Source organism: Gymnoscopelus microlampas (genome assembly GCF_963454915.1).
Source record: "Gymnoscopelus microlampas genome assembly, chromosome: 12".
Classification (NCBI taxonomy): Eukaryota; Metazoa; Chordata; class Actinopteri; order Myctophiformes; family Myctophidae; genus Gymnoscopelus; species Gymnoscopelus microlampas.
Window position 1 is genome coordinate 7661271 of NC_139949.1, and position 25981 is coordinate 7687251.

The 25981-nt window shown below is 43.4% G+C and overlaps 1 protein-coding gene across 1 annotated transcript in view; it reads left to right on the forward strand.

Annotated features, from left to right (window-relative positions):
* LOC311057155 (NACHT, LRR and PYD domains-containing protein 3-like) overlaps positions 1 to 12095 on the forward strand; it is a 103762-nt gene extending 91667 nt beyond the window's left edge. Inside the window, exons 18-22 of the mRNA XM_084074106.1 lie at positions 2486 to 2730; positions 2993 to 3109; positions 8998 to 9139; positions 10625 to 10732; positions 10866 to 12095. Coding sequence (XP_083930232.1) covers positions 2486 to 2730; positions 2993 to 3109; positions 8998 to 9139; positions 10625 to 10732; positions 10866 to 11185 — 932 coding nt within the window. The 3' untranslated portion in view covers positions 11186 to 12095. The remainder of the gene's footprint in view (positions 1 to 2485; positions 2731 to 2992; positions 3110 to 8997; positions 9140 to 10624; positions 10733 to 10865) is intronic.
* The last annotated feature ends 13886 nt before the right edge of the window (positions 12096 to 25981 follow it).

A 25981-nucleotide genomic window follows, 5' to 3' on the forward strand; every position in this document is an offset into this window, starting at 1 on the left:
AAGCTGTCATCTGCTGTAATTGTAGTAGAGTAGAGTAGTAAAGTAAAAGTACCTAAAAATTGTACTGTGCATGTGGCAGGTGTGATTGGTGATGAGTGAGAGCAGGTGAGAGGGGTGGATCCAATCCATGAGAATAGGGGGAATTCCAAATGATGATCACCTCAACGCATTGTTGGGGACAGGGATCGAACCAGCGACCTATGGATTCACAGGCTGCCTCTCTTCTCATTGAGCTAAAGATATGGCCTCCCTGATGGTGTCTGTTGATATCTATAGGTTTTTCCGTCCTATAGGTTCTTCCGGTGTGAGATTGTAGATCAGCTATTTTCACAAGAAAGTATGTCATACATAAAAAACAACTACTCCCAAAAGCATTTCATGTTATTGTTTAAAAATTGCACATGTCTGAATTAACAGGGTCATGTTTTGTACAATGCAATTTAAATGTAAACTGTGACAAGTGGGGTTTGAACCATGGACCTCTGGCACATGAGACTAACAGTGTATTGATCAAGCTATTCAATGCACAGCCTTAGTCAGTGAAAAAGGAGAATCCAACAAAACAAAACAAAAGAGGGAATGAAGTACGTCATACATTGAAAATAACTACTCTCAATAAGCATTTCATTTATAAATTGCATGTTTATTCATTGATACAATCATGTTGTGTGCAATGCAATTGAGTTGAAGTCTGCATGACGTGGGATTTGAACCGGCGACTCTGCGGTATCAAGGCAGATGATTAAGCCATTTGGCCAACAGACCTGTACTAGTGAAAAGGGAGTTCACACACATGACACACTTTCACGCGAATTGCTCAGAAATCCTTGGTTTAAATGTTTTTCAAACTGCTCAATATATTTCGGAATGGAAACTAGTGGAAAATAGTCGATCTACAAGCTCACAACGCGTTCTAAAATCTATCTAAAAAGGTGTGAGATTGTAGATCGGCTATTTTCACAAGAAAGTATGTCATACATAAAAAACAACTACTCTCAAAAGCATTTCGTGTTATTGTCTAAACATTGCACATGTCTGCATTAACAGGGTCATGTTTTGTACAATGCAATTTAAATGTGAACTGTAATAAGTGGGATTTGAACCAGGGACCTTCGGCACATGAGACTCACACTCTACTGGTGGAGCTATCCAATACACAGCCTTAGACAGTGAAAAGGGAGAATCCAACAAAACAAAACAAAAGCGCGAATGAAGTACGTCATACATTGAAAATAACTACTTTCAAGTATGCATTTCTCGTCATCTTTAACAATTGCACATGTATTCATTGATATAGTCATGTTGTGTGCAATGCAATTATAATGAAGTCTACCTGAGGTGGGATTCGAACCGGCTACCCTATGGTTTCAAGGCAGATGATTAAGCGATCAAATTATTGAACCAACACACCTAAACCTGTGAAAAAGGGCCTCAAACATGTATTTGACACAGTTTCATGCAAATTGCTCAGAAATCCTAGATTTAAATGTTTTTCAAACTGCTCAAAATTACAGGCAATCTAAGGGCAGAGCTTACTGGTCAAAGTGATACATGTGTTCCTCATGAGTCAAGGCACATGTGTAAGCAGGTTTAACGGCTGTCGGCCAAACGAGGCATGACTTTTGCCTGTTTAAAGTTTGCATTTTCAAAAAATTGCTATAGCGCCCCCCTTTGACCAATTGGAGTAGGATTGGTTTCAGTGATACTTGGAATGACCTTCTACAATATTGCAAAGTGTCAAACAAATGCGAGCATGTATGTTTTAGGGGCAGATGAATAATTGTCATAAAACTGCAATTTTCATTGGCTTATAAAAGCTTAACGTTTTCACTTATGGAAAATCCGCTTGCTCACGTCTGTCGGCATTGGTCCAAAGTTCATGTGTATACAGTTTCGTACAGATTGCTCAATCTGTACGAAGGAAGAGTATTTTTTACTGCTTTTCATAGAATTGGAAATGGTGGGATATCTAAAGGTCAGAGGTCAAAAGTCAAACAGTGAAAGTTGTTAGGCACGAGGAGACGCATGTGTGTATCAAAGTTTCATGGCTGTAGGTCAAACAGGGCATGAGTTGTACCTGTTCAAAGTCAATTGAGTGAAATAGCGCCACCCTTTGGCCGATAATTGTGAGTTTCGTTTCTTAGCCGTTTGGCATAGCCCTCTACCATATTGCCGAATTTCATAAAAAGTGACCACGCGGTTAGGCCAGAACTGGCAAATACGGCGGAAGAATAATAATGAAAGCCAAGGAATGCAATAAGGCTTCGAAGCCTTACAGGCTCTCGAAACCTTAATAAAGAGAAAAGCAAACTTACTTATAATGCATCGGAAGTGCGGAAGTGCTCACATCGCTGTCTACCCTTCAGACAAAATGTTTCAATCTGAGTCTATATAGGCCTACCCCAGCTGAACCAAACTTGGCTCAGATTGTGACATGGTAAAGAGTGGGTGGGTTTTGTACAATGTTTTTTAAATCTTTTCACAGGTGATGACCTTTGTGTGGCCAACATCACAGATGAGGGGGTGTACCTCTTAAAACCACAGAAAGTGACCCAGACTCATGTGGTTTTAAATGTGACACACCTGTCTCTGTTTGGACTCCTATGGAAGAAGATTGTCGAGTTCTTACGTGCAACATCTAGCCAAGTTCTGGTGTTCCTTCCACCACCAGGACGTCGAATGCGGAAACTGAGTGTGTTAATGCTGCCGAGCAACGTGTCTCTCAAAGAGGTAAAATATGTTGTCTGTTAAGTAGCTAGTTATTTAGACTTATTGAATTTCAGTACGAAATGGATTCAGATTTTATTAAAGAGCACCAGAGGCTAGTCTGTAGGTGTGGACAGTATATAAATCATATACTGTAAGTCCATATAATACAGTAGAGTAGGCCTATCAAGACAAACAAGCTATGTCAAAATACCCTGGTATTGATGCTAACAACCAGTCATGATGATTGAACCATCTGGTCACAAGTTGTGTTGTGTCATTGTAGGTGAAGGCACATCATAAAGGGAAGCAATACAAAGAGACCATCTCTGACTGTGTTTTCATCGCATACCAACGCTACAGACTGCAGACTACATGTACTACATATGAAGTACAACCTGAGGTATCACACATTAAAATTACAACCTGAGGTTATGTCTTAAAATGGTGTGATTCAGGATAATGTCCTACTATTACTACTGCTACCAAAACTAGCTGTATTACTATCACTACAACTTTATTGTCACATCACTGGTTTACAGGTGTAAAGACGTGAGTGAAATTAGTTGTGTGTAAGCTCCGTCATTTTGTTGTTTTTCAATAAGAAAGAAGAAGAAAGAAAACATAAGAAGAGCATTGGCCTTCATTTATAAAAGTGGTGTAGACCAAAAAAAACGGGCGTGCGGCGAGATCACCGCAATTGTCGGCATTTATCATTCCATCGCAGTTAGTAATTCATTTTAAAGTAATACATTTCGTTACATATTACTGTCTGAGCAACAGTAATATGTTAATATTACATATTACTTTTTAGTTACTTTTTTTTTTAAAGCTAAAATTGAACAATTAAATAATCTAGATTTTGTATTATTATTATTAGAGATGCACGATATTGAAATTATGACCGATATCCGATACCCGATTATTTGCTTGGTCATATCGGCCGATACCGATATATTATATATTATATTTATATTGAGCTCATTGCTGATTTTTTTTATTTTAATTTGTTTTACTGGTGAAAGTTGATGGTAAACCCCCCTCTCCACTAGCCCTACTGTGATGAAAAATATTTATGGAATAAATACATTAATTATATATATTCTTCTAAGTAACAAACTTAACTATGACATAATTTGTGTATGCTATAAGCCATCACAGAATTATTTGAATCTTTGTATAACACAAAACCATATGTTATGTGGCCTATGGAACTAAGATCATTGAATCTAGTTTGTTATTAGTGTTATTCATATTGTCTGTTGCCTAAAGTAATTAGCCTCTGCTCTAAATAATAAAGCCCCCCTTAGCTCTCCCAATCTCAACTCCCTGGAGCCACCACTGAGTGTGTGAGTGATATACTGTACAAACTAATCTTACCATAAATACAATCATTGTTTGGTTTATCACTAACTCTAACATTCTATAACATCAGTGAGTTTAGGAGAGGGGCAGCTTGCTTCGTACACTCTATACTACACTACACTACACGTACACTATTGTAGGACAACAGGATGTCAAAGACAGAAACATGACCAGCTGAGAGCTAATCTCATCTGTGCTCATTCTCTGTGATTAAATAAACAGCTTGCTTGTTCAAAAGCGGCCGCTGGTTGCACTCGAATCCAGTAACGAGTGTTTGTTACGTCGATGTTAAATAACGAGGCAATGTACACATCATAGAGTTGGTACACATTCGTGTTGAAAATATATCCTCCGCAGTGTTACTCTAATCTAATTTAAGATGTACAAGAAACCCTCTGACTGTTCTGGGTATGAACTATGGACGTGAAGAGTTTGTTTGCTGTTAGTTTGACAACTTCTCTGTTCACGCAGCAGCTTAGCCTGGCAGCCTGTAGCAGCCTGCTGCTCACTGCACTGTCTGTCTGAGAGAGGACGAGAGAACGGCATGTGGAGGGGGGAGGGGCGACAGCTGATTCTCTTAAAGAGACAGGCAGACGGTCATTTTATTAATGCTTCTCAACATCGGTGAATTTAATCGGGTTTATTTTGAGATCGGTTCGATACCGATATGTCATTTTAGGGCCGATATCGGCCGATTCCGATTCGTTACCGATTATATCGTGCATCTCTAATTATTATTAGCCCACACATTTATTTTGGGACACAGAGATGGAAGATGGGCAGGCATTTAAATTATAAGATTAAATTACATTAATGAATCAATTTTACTTAAATTAATCAATTCATGAAAAGACATATACCTTCTATAATGTAGCCTATAATGACATGACAAGACACAAGACACCTCTTTCTATACCTTTTTTTAAATTAAAGTCCACAGAACAAGGACTGCATGAGCAGCATAGAATGTTGAGCCTATGAAATTAACAGTTATAGTGAACAGTTATATTACTGTAGTGTCATTGTGTCAACCAATAACACATCATAACAAAATGCATCTTGACCTACAGTACCACTTTGATTGTTTGACAACCAACAACTAGCCAATTTTAAGTAACACAACCGTCCCTATGGGATCTAAACTCCATCCATGTGTGGTCAAAGTGGCAAATAAAATCTCTTAACACAGCATTTTGTGGCCGACACTCATTTAGATAGACATGGCATGAGTTTAAAACATTGACTAGACAGTTAGAGTTAAGACTCATTTATATGGTCTACAAAGAACTCAGCTCTATACAATTATATTTATACTGTAGGCTACTCTTTAAATAAAAATCCTCATTTTATTTGACCTTTAAGAGAAGACTGCGCTAGCCATTTAATCAGACCAGTGTTGCCTGGTCTGATTATTATAAGCCACATTGGGCTTGTTTTTCTGAAGTTGCTTTAAATAATGGTAGAACGGTTGTGAGCTTGTAGATCGTCTCTTTTAATAGCCAACATATATAAATATGCACGTTGTTTAATGGACGACATATATATAGGTTTGAAGTGCTCATGTGGCCTATTATAGCCGCTTCTTCTGGCCTTGTTTTCATAGACCTAGTTGCTTATTCCTCTCGCACAATCTGGAAACACTGCTCACGTTCCGACCAGAGTCCGACATGTAGGCTACTCTGCAGCCGCACCGTGGGGATTTTACATTGAGCACACACACCCGATGTTTGGCTTCTAACTCAGCTCTGGACTTTAATTGCCTTTCAATAAAACCACATTTGATAGACTTAAGTATCACCTACATGTTACTGATTAGAGATTATTTTATATTTTTGTAATCAGTTCATTATTTCCTGCATAATCGATGAATAAAACTGACGTGTGTAAATTGGAACATCGCATTGCGCGATGCTTAACTTGCCTTCTTTAAATAAATTAAATGGACTACACACTCTTCAGCTGATTATAGTCAAATTAGAATCACAGAGATTTGTTGACAATGATAGCCTGTGTGCTTAGTTTTAACAGGGATTTTGCTGTAGGCTGTGGCTTTGTGGGTGGATGAAAAAAAACACATCTTCACTTTGGTGGGTAACGCACAAAGTAACGTAGTAACGTAGTGTCATCTTACTACTATAATATTACAGCTTCTCCTTGTAGTAATGCGTCATATTACCCGTTACCGCAATTCGGTAATAGCCTATATTACGTAACGGCGTTACGTTACTAACGCACGTTACCCAACACTGTTCCATCGTGACTTTGACTTGAGTGTAGGCTACGGCCCGCTCAGATCTCACGTCAGGTCTGAGGATTTGTAGGATTTATCTACACCAGTTTGTTCCATCGTAGACATGCAGAGCAGCATTGTCTGACCATTTGAAAGGCATCTAAACATAATATATTCACTCCAAGAATGTATAGCTCTAAAACTAATAAATATAAACACAAAATATACATTTTCATACACATGAAAAAAACGTTTTTTGTAAAGGATCGACGTTGTGTCATGTGAAATTAGTAGGATATTTCCAATTAAAATCGCGCAATTAAAAACAATATAATATTTACAATCTTTCAAGTTAAATGCATAATCATTCAACCATTTAAACAGTGCTTTACTGGGTCTGTTAACAAATATGAGCGTATACATGTGAGATGATTTTGGGAGCGCTGCGCTGGAATACATTCATGACATGGGACCGTACCTATGTTCCCCGGGTCCTATGTTCCCCAGATATAATGGCCCTCATTTATCAATGGAGAGTACAAACCAGCTTAAATTCGAGCCCAGGAATTAGTTTACGCCCATGTGGGATTTATCAAATAGGTGTACCCTGTCAATCACAGCGTACAATCTGTCCGCTGTTGATAGATGTGGCGTAGCCTCTCCCCACCTGTTTTTCGACATGAAGAAGCTGAATACGGCCGAGGAGAGGAACTTCTCTGACGTCTGAAGTTACCCCACAAATCATCTCCACGGATTCACACACAGCTACACACACACTCTCACACACACACACACACACACACCCAGCTACACAGCACACACGTCTATCATACGCATGGGAATGCCGTGCTATTTACACACACAGGGCACAGACCCTACTGTGTACCGACTTGCGTGATTTTTGGACAGAATCTGAAGGAGTAAGAGAAAAACATTCTTTTTTCAAAAGTTGGCCTCCTGGTGGCGCTCTAAAAGGCAGATGTAAAAAATCCAGGGCAAAGGTTGTTCCTTGGCCTCTAGGGAGTGTGCGTGCCAAGTTTCACGCAGATCGGTGCAGTTATAAGTAAAAACATGAATCGGCCTGTTATAGCGCCACCATGAGGCTGATTTGAAAGTTTTGAAGTGGCATTTGTCCTTGGCATAGTGGGAATGTGCGTGCACAATTTCACGGAAATCGCATGCTGCGTTCATGATTTGAGGCATTTTGTTCAAAACAGAAAATCCTGTAAACTTTGGAAGTCAACCTTAGGCAATGAGGATGGAATATAGGAAATGGGACAGATCTGTGTTGATCACATGACTATAGAGATACTATGCACCGATTTGCGTGACGTTTGGATATAATCTGTAGGAGTAATGTAAAACAATTTGTTTAGCAAGAATTGGCCTCCTGGTGGCGCTCTAATAGGCCCATGTGAAAAGGCAGCCATGTGAAAAGGCAGAGGTTCTGAATTGGTATCCAGGGAGTGTGTGTGCACAGTTTCACAGCGACCGGGCTAACGATGCCGGAGATTAGTCGCTCGCAGACAGATGGACACACGGACACACGGACACACGGACGGACGGACAGGGGGTAAAACATACTCTCTCGCCATGCCTTCGGCCTGGCGGAGACAATAAAACAAAAAATTGACCGCATTTGTAACCGCGCAAGTCCTGTCAACTATAAAGTGTCACAATATGTCAGAAGCATGCGGTCTGGGGGAGAAAAAAAACAAAAGAATATGCATCTTCTTATTTAATTCTAGCCATGAGTAAAGATGGCCTACGTGAAGTAAGTAATACGTTTGGGTTTTCATTTAACCAGAGCAGAGCGCACTGATAGTGGAGACGCACACACTCTGCTTTTTATCAAAATAAAGGAGCCATGCGTCTCCTCCCGTTGGTCCGTGACTGACTGACATTTATGAGAGATAATTGTCATCATAATTTGAACGTTCATGGAGTGATTGAGGAATGCGTAACCATTAATGGATGAAGGCTGGTGTGTGGTGGGCTGGTTACCTCCGATCTACCGCTGTGGTCGCGAGGCCAAAATCCATGATGAAGATCACTTGCGCTGGGCGCAGCTGGTATCCGAGTGTCGGGTTTATCCTTAGACGAGGTTGCACATAACTCCAGAAAGACGTAGCCTACTGTACGCTACAGTACCTAAGTTGGGAGACTTCCCTCTCCAATGTGTCCATGTCATGGGGGTCATCCCTATGTTCCCCGGGTTCTATGTTCCCCCACTAAGGTTAGGGTTAGGGTTAGGTTTAGGTTGGGTCCTATGTTCCCCGCTCTCCCTAGGAAAGCGGGCAACATAGGACCCGGGGAACATGTCCCTTATATCTACATATACACATATTTACAGTATGTACATGAGGTTAAGCATAAGGTGATGAAGTGGTAACACATTGGTAGATCCACATCGTGGCAGGTATTTTCACGATTAGACATAAGGTGCAAAAAATACAAAAATAAGAAACAAAAAATAAAAAAAACAGTCAGAAACTTTAGAGGTAAAAAAAATAAACATCCACATGGCAACCACAGGGAACATAAACCTCTGCACAGAGTTGACAGGCCAGCCTGGTGACAGGTGGTGATCGGGCCTTGTTTCATTCTGATGGTAGCCTTGTGGAAACGGATCAGAAACCTGTTCTATTGTTGTATAGTTGTATAGTTATCCATCTAAAAGGTATCTCTGTTTTCAGTCTGTGGCTTATCGTCTGAACTATGGACCAAATTACCATCCAACATTTGAGGTGAACATGGATCTCAACACAGAGGTCGTCTCGTTGGCACTACTGGGACCTGAGAACGACGAAGTCTGGAGGGGAAAGATTGAACTGGAAGGTAAACATAGAGTTATTCATCCATCTCAGAGTTATTCAGTTTAATTTAATTAGGGCCCGAGCACTGCACAGTAGTGCGAAGCCCTATTGAAACTGCAATGATTATTAGGGCCTGAGCACTGCACAGTAGTGCGAAGCCCTATTGAAACTGCAATGATTATTATTTTTCTTCCGATTCTTCCCGATAATGAAACGGGAAAATGAAGGCTTACACGTACTCCAAAAGTTACGCTACTGTGCACACACATCATCAGTGGTGAAAAATTACGTTTTTTTTTTTTTTTTAAGTGGGCGTGGCCTAATGGCTCAATAGCGCCCCCTACAAAACTTTGTGCTTCAAGCCCGACAATACAGTTTCATCTACACGTATAAAAATCGGTACACACCTGTATCATGTCCCAACTTATGAAAAAGTCTCTTGGAGCAATGACAAAAACCAAACAGGAAGTCGGACATTTTTAATTGATAGTGGCGTTTTGGTGCATTTCACGCCATTTTCACGCGTTGTACTTTAACGAACTCCTCCTAGGCGGATTGTCGGATCCGCCTCAAATTCGATCAGAGTACACAAAAGACGTTAACGATGAAAGGTTATCAAAAGCTAGAGTTTTCGTAAAACGGTGTGACCGTGGCAAAGCGTCAAACTTCAACGCCAAACAGGAAATGAGAATTAGCCGATCTACAATTCCTATTGGGTGGCCTTTAAACAGCCATAACTTCGGTTCGCAACCTGCTACCGAGTACAAATTTGGTATGTGGACTAAGACCACCAATAGGGACGAGCTGTAATTTCTGAAGCTCCGCCCCCTCTGTCTTCCTATTGGCTGGGCTTTAAACAGCCATAACTTAAGTTCGCAACCTGCTACCGAGTACAAATTTGGTGTTTTGACTAAGACCACCAATAGAGACGAGCTGTCATTTCTGAAGCTCCGCCCCCTCTGTCTTCCTATTGGCTGGCCTTTAAACAGCCATAACTTCGGTTCGCAGCATGCTACCGAGTCCAAATTTGGTATGTGGACTAAGACCACCAATAGGGACGAGATGTAATTTCTGAAGCTCCGCCCCCTCTGTCTTCCTATTGGCTGGGCTTTAAACAGCTATAACTCAAGATGGCAGCATGCTACAGAGTCCAACATTTATGGGTGGACATTTTTTTTTTTTGAACTTTTTTTTTCAAAAAATGTTTTTTTTTTTTTACTTTTCTTTCAGAATCTTTTTTTCAGAACTTTTTTTTCCCCAAATTTTTTGTTTTGGTTCATTTGCTTAAGCTATGTAGCCTTAAAGGCGTATCTTGGACAGAACGTCGAGGGCCCGTTCATCGCTGCTTGCAGCTTTAATTATTATTGAACTTTCTGTCTGTCTGTCTGTCAGAGTGTCTGTCTGTCTGTCTGTCTGTCTGTCTGTCTGTCTGTCTGTCTGTCTGTCTGTCTGTCTGTGTCTGTTTGTCTGTTATGTTTAATAAAATATTGCATTGTTCTTCCTCCAGAAAACCATCCAGGCTCTGGTCCCAGTCAACCAGACACGTCAACAAAGACGACACGACAGGAAGCAGAGACAGAAATTGTTGCACGAGTGTCGGAGGTCGTGCTCAAAGGTACATAACATTACACAATGTGTGTTTAAGAGGTACTTTGATTAAAAAAAAAGTCCCTCTGTCAGTCTGTCTGTCTGTTAGACAGTTTAATTATGTATATAAAATGTAACTGAAAACGATTCATTTCCTCCAGGCGCCGGTCCCAGTCATCCAGACACGTCAACAAAGACAACACAACAAGAAGCAGAAACACTGCGGTTCGTGCGGTCGGAGTTCGTTGAACGAGTGTCAGAGGCCGTGATCAAATGTCTGCTGGACAATCTGTTCGATGAGAACGTTCTCAACGATGAAGAGATGGACGAGGTCAGAGCAGAGAAATACAGGAAGGAGAGAGCTCGGCAATTAATCGACATGGTGAGAAGGAAAGGGAACCAAGCGTCTCTGAAGATGATCACTGCTCTTCATCATCTAGATCACAACCTTCATCAGCAGCTGGGTTTGGACAAACCTTGATTTGTCCTTTATAGAAACCTCTTCTGTTGAGGATCATAATGTTGTCTGATGACTAGAAATGATTTGATTAGCAGGATCTCACATCTCTGAGATGTTTGACAAAGTCTCTCACCCATAAGGTGTACTTGTTGTACTTAGTGAGGTACACATTACCATAGTAGGCTACCTGAAGGCCAGGCTATGATGTCAGGACTATGACATCATAAATGACATCAGAGATCTCTATATATGGACATAAAAGGGGCACAGACAGAGACACTGAGATTTGTGGATTTTATTGTATTCTGGACAACCGCTGATTCGACTCGCCTCCCACTTGGTACAATACATAAATCTGTTATGGTCTGGCTCCAAGGCCATAACAAAAAGTCGAAAACGACACAGCACACACACAGAACCCTAGCAAAGGTCCCAGGGGGCCGTCACAAATCCCTCTCGTCCTCTGTGACGAGTATGAAGTTGAACGGTCCGACGGTTCTTCAGATGTGAGCGGGGGATGCTCTCAGGCAGACAGATTTTGTGCATTTATAGGTAAGCTAGATTTTCAGAAAGTCGAGAGTGAAAAAGCTCGACTCCCAACGACCTTTCTGGCTCTTAAAGCTCAAAGAGGTAAACACAATGTAATGTTATGTAATGTAATGTTCCCACAGAAAGGAGGTGTCATTCTCTGCTGACATTTTCCTTTTGTACATAATAGTGTTTTGTATTTGTTGATGTATTATTGTGTTATTTGAATGCCATGTTGATGAATTGAATACATAGGACCACAATGGAAACACGTCATTCTCTGTACAGAGGTTAGAGTCTCCTTCACATTGTGTACACATTGTGTAGTTATTACGTGAACCAAGCAGTCTCCTTGTGTCCACGTATTCCTTCTCAATGGCCATGTACACTGCACTGAATTGCACCTTACACTTTGCTCTTTATGACCTAATGTGAACTCTCTGTACCGGCTACGGATGTGTTACTGTTCTGTTTTTTACTGTTTTTTATTGTCTGTTTTAATGTTGTTGTACTGCACTGATGCTATATGCTGCAAACCAATTTGCCCCTCGGGGACACTAATAAACTTGAACCTTGAACCTTGAACCTACAGAGGTTAGAGCTGATGATATAGAATGATCAGATGTATATATACTGTATAAATGATGAAAGCATCACCGTTGCCTCCTGATCAAACCCATCTCGACTCAGAGAGTCTTGTTCCTCCACTATAGTCACTGGTTCCTTCATGTCAATAAAGCAAAGTGACCTAAAAAGAAACGCTGATCAGAGCATTAGTCAAATCAAGATGTTACGTTTGTAACACGTTTGTGATATATATATATATATATATATATATATATATAATATAGGATCATATTTCTTCCAGAACTTTTGTATCTCAGGGAAAATCTTTGAACGTGAATGTACATTATGCATTTTTTATAGATTATGTGTGAAACTAGAACATCTTGGCTCCCTAGAGCTTTGAAACATGACATACTGTATGTGTTGACGCTGTCATAATGACAGAGTGTAACCCCTATATTTTGGCTCACTCCCAGCAGATTGATGACGCCACACTTCTCTCAGGTTCATAGCATTTATTGCCAACTCTGTCAGACAACAACAACAGGCACAGTGTGGTTGGTGGTGTGCAGTATCAAGACACAGCCCCATAACAAGGAAACGCAGCAGCAGAAAGGGGCCAATATTCACAGTGTGATCGTATAGTTTTAACATTTTTAACAACTTGAATTAATTGACATAAATTTAGCCATGAAACCTGTTTTCTTTTTAGCATTTTTAGAAAATGCTACAATGAATTAATATAAAAATAAAATACAACATTCTATGCAAAAAGGCTCATAAAATTAATACAATCATGTATCAATGAACTAATTCCCCTTCACAAAACATACCTGTCAGACAACAACAACAGGCACAGTGTGGTTGGTGGTGTGCAGTATCAAGACACAGCCCCTAAACATCAGGACAGAAACAATACATTTCAAATGGGACCGCCATTACTGTTGTGTCATAATACCATGCTGCTTGCAGCTTATCACGTCAGAATAAAAGACAAAACAGTACAATTTTCATCTTACTGACAATTGCAAAACATGTCCACAACATTCATATCACTCAACATATACTTTGATTTAAGTGAAATTAGCGTTTTGTAACTTAATACATGAAAATTCGCGGAGCTGTGTGTGACATACCATAACAAGGAAACGCAGCAGCAGAAAGGGGCGTGCTGCTGGATTCCTGGGACTAATATAAACACCACCCGCCACAAGGGGGCGCAGTTACACCAGAGGGAAAATAAAAGGGAGCCTTGCATAGATAGAACAGAATACAAATGAATTTTGACGGACTTCAAACACAATAATAACTCTGTTACATTCTCCTCTCCTGAATTCGGCAAAATTCCAAAACACATACATGGCATGGGAAACATTTAAGTAGTAACACATAGTGTCCTGTGAATCCCAACGTATCACATGAGCATCACGTTGAACGAACATAGCACACATACAAAATCAATGCGCTCAGTCAAGCCACTAGGCTGTTCAATAAAGAACCCAGGAGGGCAGTGCAGTACTTTACACAAACCCTTCACTGACGACACAAAAAGTGCCTGTATACACTTCTCAAATTCAATTCAATCTCAGTCCAACCATTCACAACAGTACAGTTCAGAGACACGGAAATAAACAAAAAGGAATTACAACCCATTTACAGGTAGAGAGCACAACGGAATGTGTCAACACTGAAGACATAATCAGCCCACGTTTTCAGCTAATTAATCGCCTGTAGAGTCTGACTATTCATAGTCTGGATAAGCCTGATGACAGGTCTGACAACACGGCCCGTTCTGGTCCTACGACGACCAGACGGCGTTGCCCGGAAAGTGTCAGATGAAACAAACCCACGGTCACCTGGGCAGCACGGACCATTACCAGGGGCACCCGAAACAGGGACTGGGGCACATGAAGCAGGGGCTGAAGCAAATGAATCATGGGCCGGAGCACTAACCGGGACTGGGGCACATGAAACAGGGGCTGGGGTACATGAATCAGGGCCTGGGGAAGACGAATCAGGGACTGGGGCAGACGAATCAGATCCTGGGGCAGACGAATCAGGGACTGGGGCAGACGAATCAGGGACTGGGCCAGACGAATCAGGGGCTGGGGCACATGAAACAGGGACTGGGGCAGACGAATCAAGGGCCACCACAGGGATTTGAGAGACCCAGTCCTGGGTACGGGTGGCATTGTCCACCCCAGAGACAGTCTCTGTGAGTTGGACAGAGGCGAGATCCACGGCATCAGTCTCACTCGGGCCACTGGAGGAGATCACAGATGCACAGTCAGGGTGAGTGTGTTGGACAGAGAGGTCCACGGCATCAAGCCTACTTGCATCACAGGTGGAGATGAGAGAGGCAGCATCAGGCTGAGTGAGGCGCCCACTGGAGAGATCAACATCCTCTTCCAAAGCACAGGAAGAGATAAAGGAGTCTGACCCATCATTCTCAGGCAGGACTGGCAAGAAATTGACACATAGCAACAAGTTACGGTGAACGATCCTTGACTGGCCCGATATGGGATTACGAACCTCAAAGGTGTGGGTCTGTGGGTTGCAGTTGACCACGGTGTAAACCACATCACCCCATCGGTCCGCTAACTTTCTTCGTCCCCTCTCTCCCTTGTTTGCCAGGAGAACTCTGTCACCGGGCTCGACCTCCACTCCCTTAACCCTCCGGTTGTACAAGTCTGTCTGTCGTCTCTGCTCAGCACCAGCATGCTTTTCTGCCAGGACCATGGCTTCACGGAGGTCCCTCCTCAGCTCCTCAACATACTGCGGAAACGAAACTTCACTGTCGTCTCTCAGAGCAGATTTGAACAGAACGTCAACTGGCAGGCGGGGAACGCGGCCAAACATCAAGTAGAAAGGGGGGAAACCAGTCGTTTCATGCGTGGTGCTGTTGTACATGAAGGTCAAGGTGTGCAACATTTGAGGCCAAGCCTGCTTTGCACGAGGTGAGAGGGTTCTGATCATACCTCCAAGAGTACGGTTGAAACGCTCGGCCGAACCGTTCCCCATTGGATGATAAGCAGTGGTGCGGGACTTCTTGACACCAGAGACTTGAAGAAGGGCCGCTATCAACTCGCTCTCAAAGTTCGCACCCTGATCAGAATGAATTCTCTCCGGAAACCCGTAATAGCAGAAGAAGTTGTCCCACAACCTCCGCGCAACCTGCTTAGCAGTCTGGTCAGGGCAGTAGAAGGCATGCGACAGCCTAGTAAAGTGGTCCGTCACGACCAAAACATCAACAGGGCGGTTCTTGGAATCCTCTGCAGACCAAAAGTCTATGCACACCAATTCCATCGGCGCAGTAGTTCTGATGCTCTCGAGAGGTGCACGGCCCTCCGGCTCCGGCGTCTTGCTCATCACACACCTGGCACAGCATTTGACGTGGTCACGTACATCTCGCTCCACAGAGCTCCAGTAGAACCTCCGTCTTACAAGGGAGAAGGTCCTGTCCTGACCCTGGTGACCTGCGTCATCGTGACACCCACACAGAGCATCCTTCCTCAGTGACAAAGGCACCACATACTGGTGTCTCTTCTTCCTGGAGACTGGATCCTTGGACACACGGTACAGTATGCCATCCTCGACCACTAACTTGTCCCACTGCTTCATAAGCCTCAAAGCGCTCACAGGTTCATTAGGCCTCTCCCTCCTCGAAGCTCGGCGACGCCGTTCGACATAGAACAACACCCTCGCCAAATCAGGATCTCCCCGTTGCCTGTCTCTGAGTTCTTGCTTGGAGATAGAAGGCAGAACGTCCTGGCCAATGGACATGACAGTCTGGACATGGTCAACCAGCACCGTGGACCTTATTCTCGTAGCTGTATCCCATTCATTGTGGCAGTCCAGGAGAGCCGAGACCTCACCCCCAGACATGGAGCAAGCGGAGGACGCTGCAGATACAGGTGACAGGTACTCACTTAACTCTGAGGCTTTCTGAGTAGCCTGGCGGACATTTGACGACCTGAAGGCCTTTTGCACGTCACCTCCAGACAGAGCCTCGGACTCCTTCAGCAGACGCTCATAAGGCTCACAGACGATGCGCTCACCGATCTTCTTCCCCACAAAAGGCTTCCTGCTGAGGGCGTCTGCCACCACATTTCTCGGCCCGGGGATGTACTTGAGATCAAACTCATAGGCAGCAAGCTTCGAAACCCAGCGTTGTTCGACTGCGTCTAGCTTCGGCTTAGTGAGGATATGGACAAGTGGATTGTTATCTGTCCAAGCGGTGAAAGCATGCCCTTTAAGCCAGTGGCTGAATTTCTCGCAGACCGCCCATTTCAGCGCCAGAAACTCCAGACGGTGAGCAGGGTAGTTCTTCTGGGCCTTGTTCAAAGTCTTGCTAGCAAAGGCTATTGGACGAGCCCGTTTCTCACCCGGAGCGACCTGGGACAGTACAGCACCCAAACCGTCAGTCGACGCGTCAGTGGACAGGATGAACGGCTTGGAGAAATCGGGGTGGGCCAACATGACATTATTAAGCAGGGCATCCTTTAGATCTTGCAGTGCCTTGTCACATTCTGTGGTCCAATCTTCAGCCGACAGCTTCCTGTACACATGTATACGTTTCTTCGTCTTCCCTTTGCTATTCTTGTTGACCTTTGTCTCAGCTGTTAGCTGGATGAGAGGCTTCGCCAGTGTAGAACAGTGTGGGACAAAACGGCCATAATAGTTTACTAGACCCAAGAACGACTTGATCTTACTGGGGCATGGGGTCCGACCATCGGGAGACATTAAGTCTGACTTGGACACCTGTTGTATGGCGTCAACCTTAGCAGGGTCTGTTGACACGCCACTACTATCAATAACGTGGCCCAGAAAGTGAACTGAGCGGCGCAGAAGGTGGCACTTCTTCGGGGCAAGCTTGAGGTTGTGCTCCCGCAACCGCTCAAAGACCATCTCGAGCCTGTCCACAGCTTCCTCTTCACTGGGCGCAAAGACCAGCAAGTCATCTAGATAGCAGAGCAAGTTCATGAAGTTCTGATCTCCAAAAATCTTCATCATCATGCGCATGAAACTCCCTGGACTGTTACATAGTCCCTGAGGAAGTCTGTTATACTCGTGCAGCCCAACAGGTGAAGCAAAGGCAGTGAACTTCTTGCTATCTTCGTCGAGGGGGACATTATAGAATCCGGACGTGAGGTCCATGGTACTGAACAGAGCGTTGCCTCCCAGTGCAGCAAGGCAGTCAGCCTGATGTGGGAGAGGATAAGCGTCCTTCACTGTCCGGGCATTTAGCCAGCGAAAGTCGGTGCAGATGCGCAACTCTCCATCCCTTTTCCACACCAGGACCAGTGGTGAAGCAAACTCACTATTCGACTTTCTTATGATGCCTTTCTCCTCCATTTCGTTTAGTGTCGTTCTGAGTTTTTGGTAGTGAGCTGGTGGAACACGTCTCCAAGGGAGCTTGAAAGGCTTCTCATCCATCAGGTGGATCTTGTGGACATAGTCCTTCACTTCACCGCAGTCAAGTTTATGCTTGGAGAAGATGTCAGAGTATTTCAGGGCGAGCTTGCACATCCTTCCCCTACACTGATCTGACACTTCACACGAGTTGAGATCCAAGTCACTCAAACCATGTTCCCTCAGGACCTCTGCCATGTCAAAGTCAGGGGTCTGCTCTGCTGCAACATGGTGGCTGTTGGACTTTAAACATGAACTCTCAGCAGGTTGCATCTCCTCAACAGCCAGACACGGGTACACATCTGCCAACTTAGCATTTCTCTTGATCGTTACTGGCTTGTCTGTAGGGTTCATGACTTTCATAGGGACCCACCCATCCCCCCACAAGGGCGTCACCACCCTGCCAACGAGAATATTTCTTGGGACAGAATGAGACCGTGTCGGCTCAACCACCACGGTGCAGCCTGGGGCCCCACGTGATTTCTCCGGGAGTTTCCCCCACACCAGATGCTCATGTCCAGGCAAGAGTGTTATAGCACTGTTGAGTTTGACTGTCCCCACGAAGTCAGGCACAACCTCACCTCTCCACCGATGGATGCCAGCAAGCATGGCAAGGAACTCATCATGCCCTCCAACATCAGATCTAGCCGTTCCAGCAATCATCTCCCAGTATTTGTGTGACTCTTTAAATCTGCGTGTCAGACACTTTATCACATTTGTCCCCACAATGAGCTCATCCTCCTGACCGGGAACAACAAGAGTGGGTACAATCACTTTACACCCATAAACTTCGAGCTGTAGGTCACAAACTCTCTTAGGACGCACTCTCTGCCCTCCACATCCGATCAGAACAATATCCACGGCCTTCCCATCGTCACAGTCTATAATGCCAACATCGATGAGCTTCTGTTCCACAGCCTCACTCACAGAACACGCCATAGAACCGGAATCCAACATGCCAGACACTGTCTCACACCCATTGACAACTACTGGCGTGTAAAACAAGCTATCACTGGCTTCCACACGTTGCGTGTTCTGAAAGATGACTTTCTGGGTACTGGGAAGACTCTCACAAACTGACTCATATATTGACTGCAAATCATCACTTAGACTGAGGGTGTCATCACTGAGGCCCACACTTCCCCTCTCAAAGCGTGGGCAATCTAGTTTCCCTCTTGAGAAGAGGAGGCAGGGGCGGACTGGTGAACAGACTGTGGTGCAAATGGGGACGCGCTATTGGGGCACTGGAGTTTCATGTGGCCTGGCTTGTGACATGTGAAACACAGGCGGTGTAGCTGACAATGTGCAATGGTAGAGTGAGAATTGTCACTGCAAATGTTGCAAACTCTGGTCGTCGAGACCCTCCTCTTCTGAAATGATGGGTCTTGGCCCTGGGAGGCAGGAGCACCTGCAGAAGTAGTTAAGCTACCCAACAAATCACCAAGCATCTTAGACATCCTATCCATGTTGGCCTGCATCGAAGCAAGCTCCACACTCTGGGGCTGACGCTGGGGCTGACGCTGGTACTGACCCACACCCTGCCTATGGCACTGCAACATTGCTTCAGGCTCAACGTTTTCCACACACTGGGTACCATCATCCACCACAGCAATAGCTTGTCTGGCAGAACGTTCCACCGGAGACCTACTGGGCCTGGACTTCACCTCCCTCTGATATTCGTCAATCCTTTCCTGGACCTCTTTGGCTGTCCAGCTATTCGCCAGCTTGCACTTGAAGACAACAGACAAGGAAGGCTCATTACAGTGTCTCACAAACATCATAGCCACCTCCTTGGTCAGGTCGCCCATGCTCCTCCCCTGACGCTGAAGGCACTCCTCTGCTACATCAGCCACTTTATTCAGACGCACCCAGTAATCAATGGGACTCTCATGAGCTCTGGGAAGCGTGCTGTAGAAATCAGCCAGTGGCATGCATGAGTAGGACAGGTCACTGAAATGCTGCTTTAGAATAGCATAGATTGTGTCAGGCCGCTTCTCGACAGTAAGCGATGGGTCACTGCGTATTCCTATCCTCACCACGTCTTTGGCCCTGCCCATGAGCTTGCTCATAATCTCATCAGATTGGTCAGCAACCTTAACATTCTTCTTTCTCAGGTACATCGACATCAGGTCCACCCATTCATGTACTGAGCATTTATCCGTTAGCTCACCGCGGAAGACAGGAGGTTCTTTGCTGTCAGATTTAAGGGTCAAGCTGAGCTGAGAGAGGTCCACTGCAGTGCTACTAGCTTGTGAATGTCTGCCTTCACTGCCCAGGTTACTGGTAGCCTCTCTATCCGACAGCAATCTCGCTGTGACTGAATCTCCAATGTGTTTGCCCAGGTCTGTAATCAAAACACCCAATAGTCTGAGTGTACTGTCTGTGTCACTAGGCACGGGGGTAGTGGCGGAAGGGCAAGGGGCCTGGGCAGCATTATGAGGATGAAAGGGGGTAGAGGTGTAGGGGAACTGAACATCATGGACGGGATGGACGGGGCCGGGGGTGTAAGGGGTCTGGGGGGCACCATTATGGGGACGAGTGGGGGTGGAGGAGTAAGTATAAGTGGCATTATGGTCACCCAAAAGACTAGCCCCACGCCCACCCGTATTGAGAACACCCTCCCGAAAACCAAGAGAACCCACATGACTCGGCAGGGTCAATGAAGCAGGTGGTAACATCATCCCCCTACCAAAACCCACTTTAGCACGTACATCAATTTTCTCAGGGTCTGTACCCTGTAACTTTGTGTCTGTACCTTCTGCCATATCCACTCAACTGTATCACAAAGTCAATGAGTGAAAATTGATTTACCAAACTCTTGAAATAAAAAATAATAATGTGCAAAAAAAACAACATAAGACAAGAACAAAAAAATGATTCACTGTCCACTGTCTCTCTTTTTGTATCACCCAGAGTGTCCGGTAATTGTCCCTCAAGACCACTCCCAATACAATACAGTCAAATACAATAGAGTATAACAGGACTTCAGAAAAAAAAAATGAAAATAAACACTTGCATGGGTGGCATGTAATGTAGCAGCCACAAAATAATAAATTGCCAAAGGCCAGTGCCAGTTCTCTGCTTCAATACCACCACAGTATAACACTATTGAAACCTGATTGTTCAAGCAGAGCTCCAAGGTAGTCGAACCACACACTGCTGGAAGTCGGATCGGCTGTAGGCTGATCTTCTGTAGACACGAGGTCACGGCACCAGATGTAACCCCTATATTTTGGCTCACTCCCAGCAGATTGATGACGCCACACTTCTCTCAGGTTCATAGCATTTATTGCCAACTCTGTCAGACAACAACAACAGGCACAGTGTGGTTGGTGGTGTGCAGTATCAAGACACAGCCCCATAACAAGGAAACGCAGCAGCAGAAAGGGGCCAATATTCACAGTGTGATCGTATAGTTTTAACATTTTTAACAACTTGAATTAATTGACATAAATTTAGCCATGAAACCTGTTTTCTTTTTAGCATTTTTAGAAAATGCTACAATGAATTAATATAAAAATAAAATACAACATTCTATGCAAAAAGGCTCATAAAATTAATACAATCATGTATCAATGAACTAATTCCCCTTCACAAAACATACCTGTCAGACAACAACAACAGGCACAGTGTGGTTGGTGGTGTGCAGTATCAAGACACAGCCCCTAAACATCAGGACAGAAACAATACATTTCAAATGGGACCGCCATTACTGTTGTGTCATAATACCATGCTGCTTGCAGCTTATCACGTCAGAATAAAAGACAAAACAGTACAATTTTCATCTTACTGACAATTGCAAAACATGTCCACAACATTCATATCACTCAACATATACTTTGATTTAAGTGAAATTAGCGTTTTGTAACTTAATACATGAAAATTCGCGGAGCTGTGTGTGACATACCATAACAAGGAAACGCAGCAGCAGAAAGGGGCGTGCTGCTGGATTCCTGGGACTAATATAAACACCACCCGCCACAAGGGGGCGCAGTTACACCAGAGGGAAAATAAAAGGGAGCCTTGCATAGATAGAACAGAATACAAATGAATTTTGACGGACTTCAAACACAATAATAACTCTGTTACATTAGTATAAATGAGTCTTTACAGTTGGTACATCTATCCAGTAATTTATTTGAATATGAATATTTAGTTATTTCATGGTTTACTAAAGCGAGAGGTCGCACTTTTTTACAGAGTGTTTTATAAAGGCTTAGGGGCGTATAGTGCGGCACGAGGGTGTGTCTCTGACCAGTTCAGACATTATAAAATAGAGACAAACTGAGACAAACTGAGACAGAAAACAGTTCCTAACTAGAAAAGGTGCTCCTCGGAGCACAGGTCTCCGCCAGGTCAGGTACATTATTGTGGCCTCGTGGTGCCGCTATAATAGACCAATGTGAAAAGGGTGCCATTTCTTCTTAGGCCTTTCACGGCAATCGGACACTGACTGCATTCATGATTTGAGGCATTTGTTGTTTTGCTAAATTAGACCTGCTGGTGGCGCTATAACAGGTCAATGTTAAAATGGTGGCATTTGTTCCTCAACATAGTGTGAATGTGCGTGCAAAGTTTGATCGCAATCGGACGGTGCGTTCATGATTTGCGGAAAAACAAGCCACTACTGCAAACTTTAGATGTCAATCTTAGCCAATGAGAATGGAATATGAAAAATCAAACACATCGTCTTGATCACATGACTATAGACATCATGTGTACCGATTTGCGTGAAATTTGGATAAAATTGGAAGGAGTAATATTAAAAAAATGTTTTACGTAAGTCGGCCTCCTGGTGGTGCTATAAAAGACAGATGTGAAGAATGCAGGGCAACGTTTTTTTTTCTTGACCTCTAGGGAATGCGCATACAAAGTTTTACACAGATCGGTGCAGTTATAGGTACAAACCTGAATCGGCCTGTTATAGCGCCACCATGAGGCTGATTTGAAAAATTTCAAGTGCCATTTCTTCCTCGGCATAGTGGAAATATGCGTGCAAAATTTCACGGAAATTGCGCATGCTGTGTTCATGATTTGAGGCATTTTGTTCAAAACGGAGCACTCCTGCAAACTTTGGAAGCATTTTTAGCCAATCAGGATGGAATATGAAAAACCTGAAAGACCCATTTTGTTTAATGACTATAGAGATACTGTGTACCGATTTGCGGGATTTTTGGACAAAATCTGTAGGAGTACTGTCAAAAAAATTGTTTTGCACAAATTGGCCTCCTGGTGGCGCTATAAAAGGCCCATGTGAAAGATTTGGGGCAGAAGCTTGGAATTGGCATCCAGGGAGTGTGTGTGCACAGTTTCGCTGCGATCAAGGCAACGGTGGCGGAGATTAGCTGGTCACAGACGGCCGGACGGACGGACAGACACACACACACACACACACGGACGGACGGACGGACGGACAGGGGGTAAAACATACTCTCTCACCATGCCTGGCGGAGACAATAATTCACTACAAGAACAACTTGTACAAGAAAGTAGTTCCCGGCCACCAGGAAGAGCCACTTCCTCCTGACAGAGTCTGTTTACTCAGCCAGGCTGCGTGTCAGACGTCAACTTTTCCCAAACAAACAATGTAATGCTAGCCTGACACTCAGCCTGAATTTTCATTTTGTTTCACTCCATTATTCAGTCTGAAAGCCCTCTCAATGCAGCCGATTGCTGAGATGGGGGCGTGGCCAAAGTTTTTTTTTTCAAAGACTTTTTGGCGATTGGTTCATACTGGATTATCCCGATCCCGATTCGTCGATCAGATTTTCAACCGAGGCTGAGACCTCCTATGAGAGCGTCACCAGACCAGAATCGCCTGAACATATTTTTTTAATGGACGTGGCTAGCGATTCACGGGCTGGAGCCAGGCTAATGTTATGCCTCAACTTCTACAATTCAAAGTGCTTGTCGGGGGGGGGGGGGGGGCTAAACTTTCTTTAGCAGAGAGAGAGAGAGAGAGAGAGAGAGAGAGAGAGAGAGAGAGAGAGAGAGAGAGAGAGAGAGAGAGAGAGAGAGAGAGAGAGAGAGAGAGAGAGAGAGAGAGAGAGACAGAGAGAGCTCCCCCTACTGGAACAGACCTAACATGCATCTTTACCCACGATCAACCTGGGTCTCTAGATTGGGAAATGGCCCAACTCAATAAAGTTACCTTTTCACCTAGAATGACATTTAAAGTGGGTTTTAGAAATATTGAAACACACGGAGAAACAAAACTTTTGGCTCAGTCTCATTTGTATATATTTTTAAGCCAGATTAAGCTACTGCATCTGTGAACTTCCCATGTAAACTGCTAGCCTAGCTACTTAGCCTTGCATAGCCGAGAATCCAGCACAGATGGTGTGTGAGGGATGGGGAGCGTTTGTTTTCCTTACAAGCCCTGCCCGAAGCCCCTCAGTCACTACGTGGGTGGTGCTTACGAGCCCTGCACGGCCGGGGCTTAAAGAAAACAAGCGCACCTCGTTTAGCCACAGATAGGTTGGACAAACAACACACTTGTGATTGATAAAAAGATGATCTAAGGAGTAGATTATAGTCTGTTTTATCACGTCTACTAAATGGAAACCACCCAATCAGAATCAATGAATGGGACTAGCCGTTTTAGAACTGATGTCACTTCCCCTTTAATATGCTTGTAGATCTGCTATTTTCAAAAGATCCTAATCATAATTCGCATACACATATATAATAGATATTGTATCACAGTATGTATGTACTGTTCTGTGACATGTAGCTGTTGTTGACATCATTTACCACTAGATGGCAGCAAAATATAAAAAACAACAACCTCTAGTTCTCTCTGCAGATGAGAGATCATCAGAATAAAGATAATAAAATCACTTTAACATGATGTTAGTGACAAGTTCTGACAACATGATGTCAACATAAAACATAATAATATATAAAGATAAAATCACTTTAACATGATGTTAGTGACAACATGAGCATGATGTCAACATAAAAAATAATAATAGATAAAGATAAAATCACTTTAACATGATGTTAGTGACAACATGAGCATGATCAGCATAAAACATAATAATATTCATAATATTCATTGGAACATGGGTTATTTCATCAATTTCCTGGCAAGTATCAGTTTTGGCCATACAAGGTTATCCACCTGGCTGTGACAATATACTGCATCTAAAAACACTATTGTTATTCCAGATCATGGGTCTTCAACAGGGGGTCTCCTCTGAGTTATTACAGGGGGTCCGCAAAATCTTTTTGTTGTTGTTCATTAACCACTTGGTTAATGAGGTAATTAACCAGATTGTAGATTGGCTATTTTCGGCGAAGAAGTTTGGTGTAGGGCAAGGGTTCAAACTGTTCAGTATGCGGCCCCCCAAAATAATCCTATTAGAACTGGGGACCCCCCACCCTGACAATCACTTGGAATTTGAAGGAGTTGAGGCCTTACATTTTGTTTGACTCTGAGATAAATGAGGTGGTTCCACAGATAAATGTGAGAGAAAACAGCAAATCTACAAGCTCACAATGTCTCGCACTGCGAGGCGTTGTGAGCTTGTAGATCAGCTATTTTCACAATGTTTGCCTCTTTCCTACGTAGTAATTTGGTTTTAAAAAGGTGTTAAAAGTCCTTAAAGTGTCACTTTAGAAATGTGCAGATACCCTGTATACTCAATGTTGGTTTGTTTACTGTTGAGTGTTTCATATTAATCTAATCATCTGGCCAGTCTGGGGTAGAGGGAATAGCGAACCAAGCAGAGACAAAGGTCAAGTTGACTAAGTACTTAGGGTTTTAGTGGACACATGTCTTAAATATACATGAACATGAATCTAACATATTAATAGAAAATATCATGTAAATAAACCAATCTTAAAACATGCATCTACACAACCTTGGTGAATGCTGTCAAACAAGTCTATGACATCTATGAAAAAGTTTAATCTGCAACACAATGTTATACAATATGTAGTGGGGGTCCCTGCTTCATCTCTCTCTTACTTGGCCTGAAACACGTTTAAGACCCCTGTTCTAAACTAATTCTAGTCTTATAAATAAACAGTGAAAATTGTCAAATAATATAAGGAAGAGAAAATATTTTAAAATAGCGGATCTACAAGCTCACAACGCCTCGCAACGCGAGACGTTGTGAGCTTGTAGATCAGCTATTTTCAAAATACTTATCTGTGGAACCGAGTCAAACAAAATGTAATGCCTCAACTCCTACAATTCAGTGCTTGTGGGGGGGGGGGGGGGGGCAGTTCAAATATGATTATTATTTATTTTTTTTGGGGGGTTCCGGCCTGAAAAGGTTGAGAACCACGAGTTAGAATAGAGAA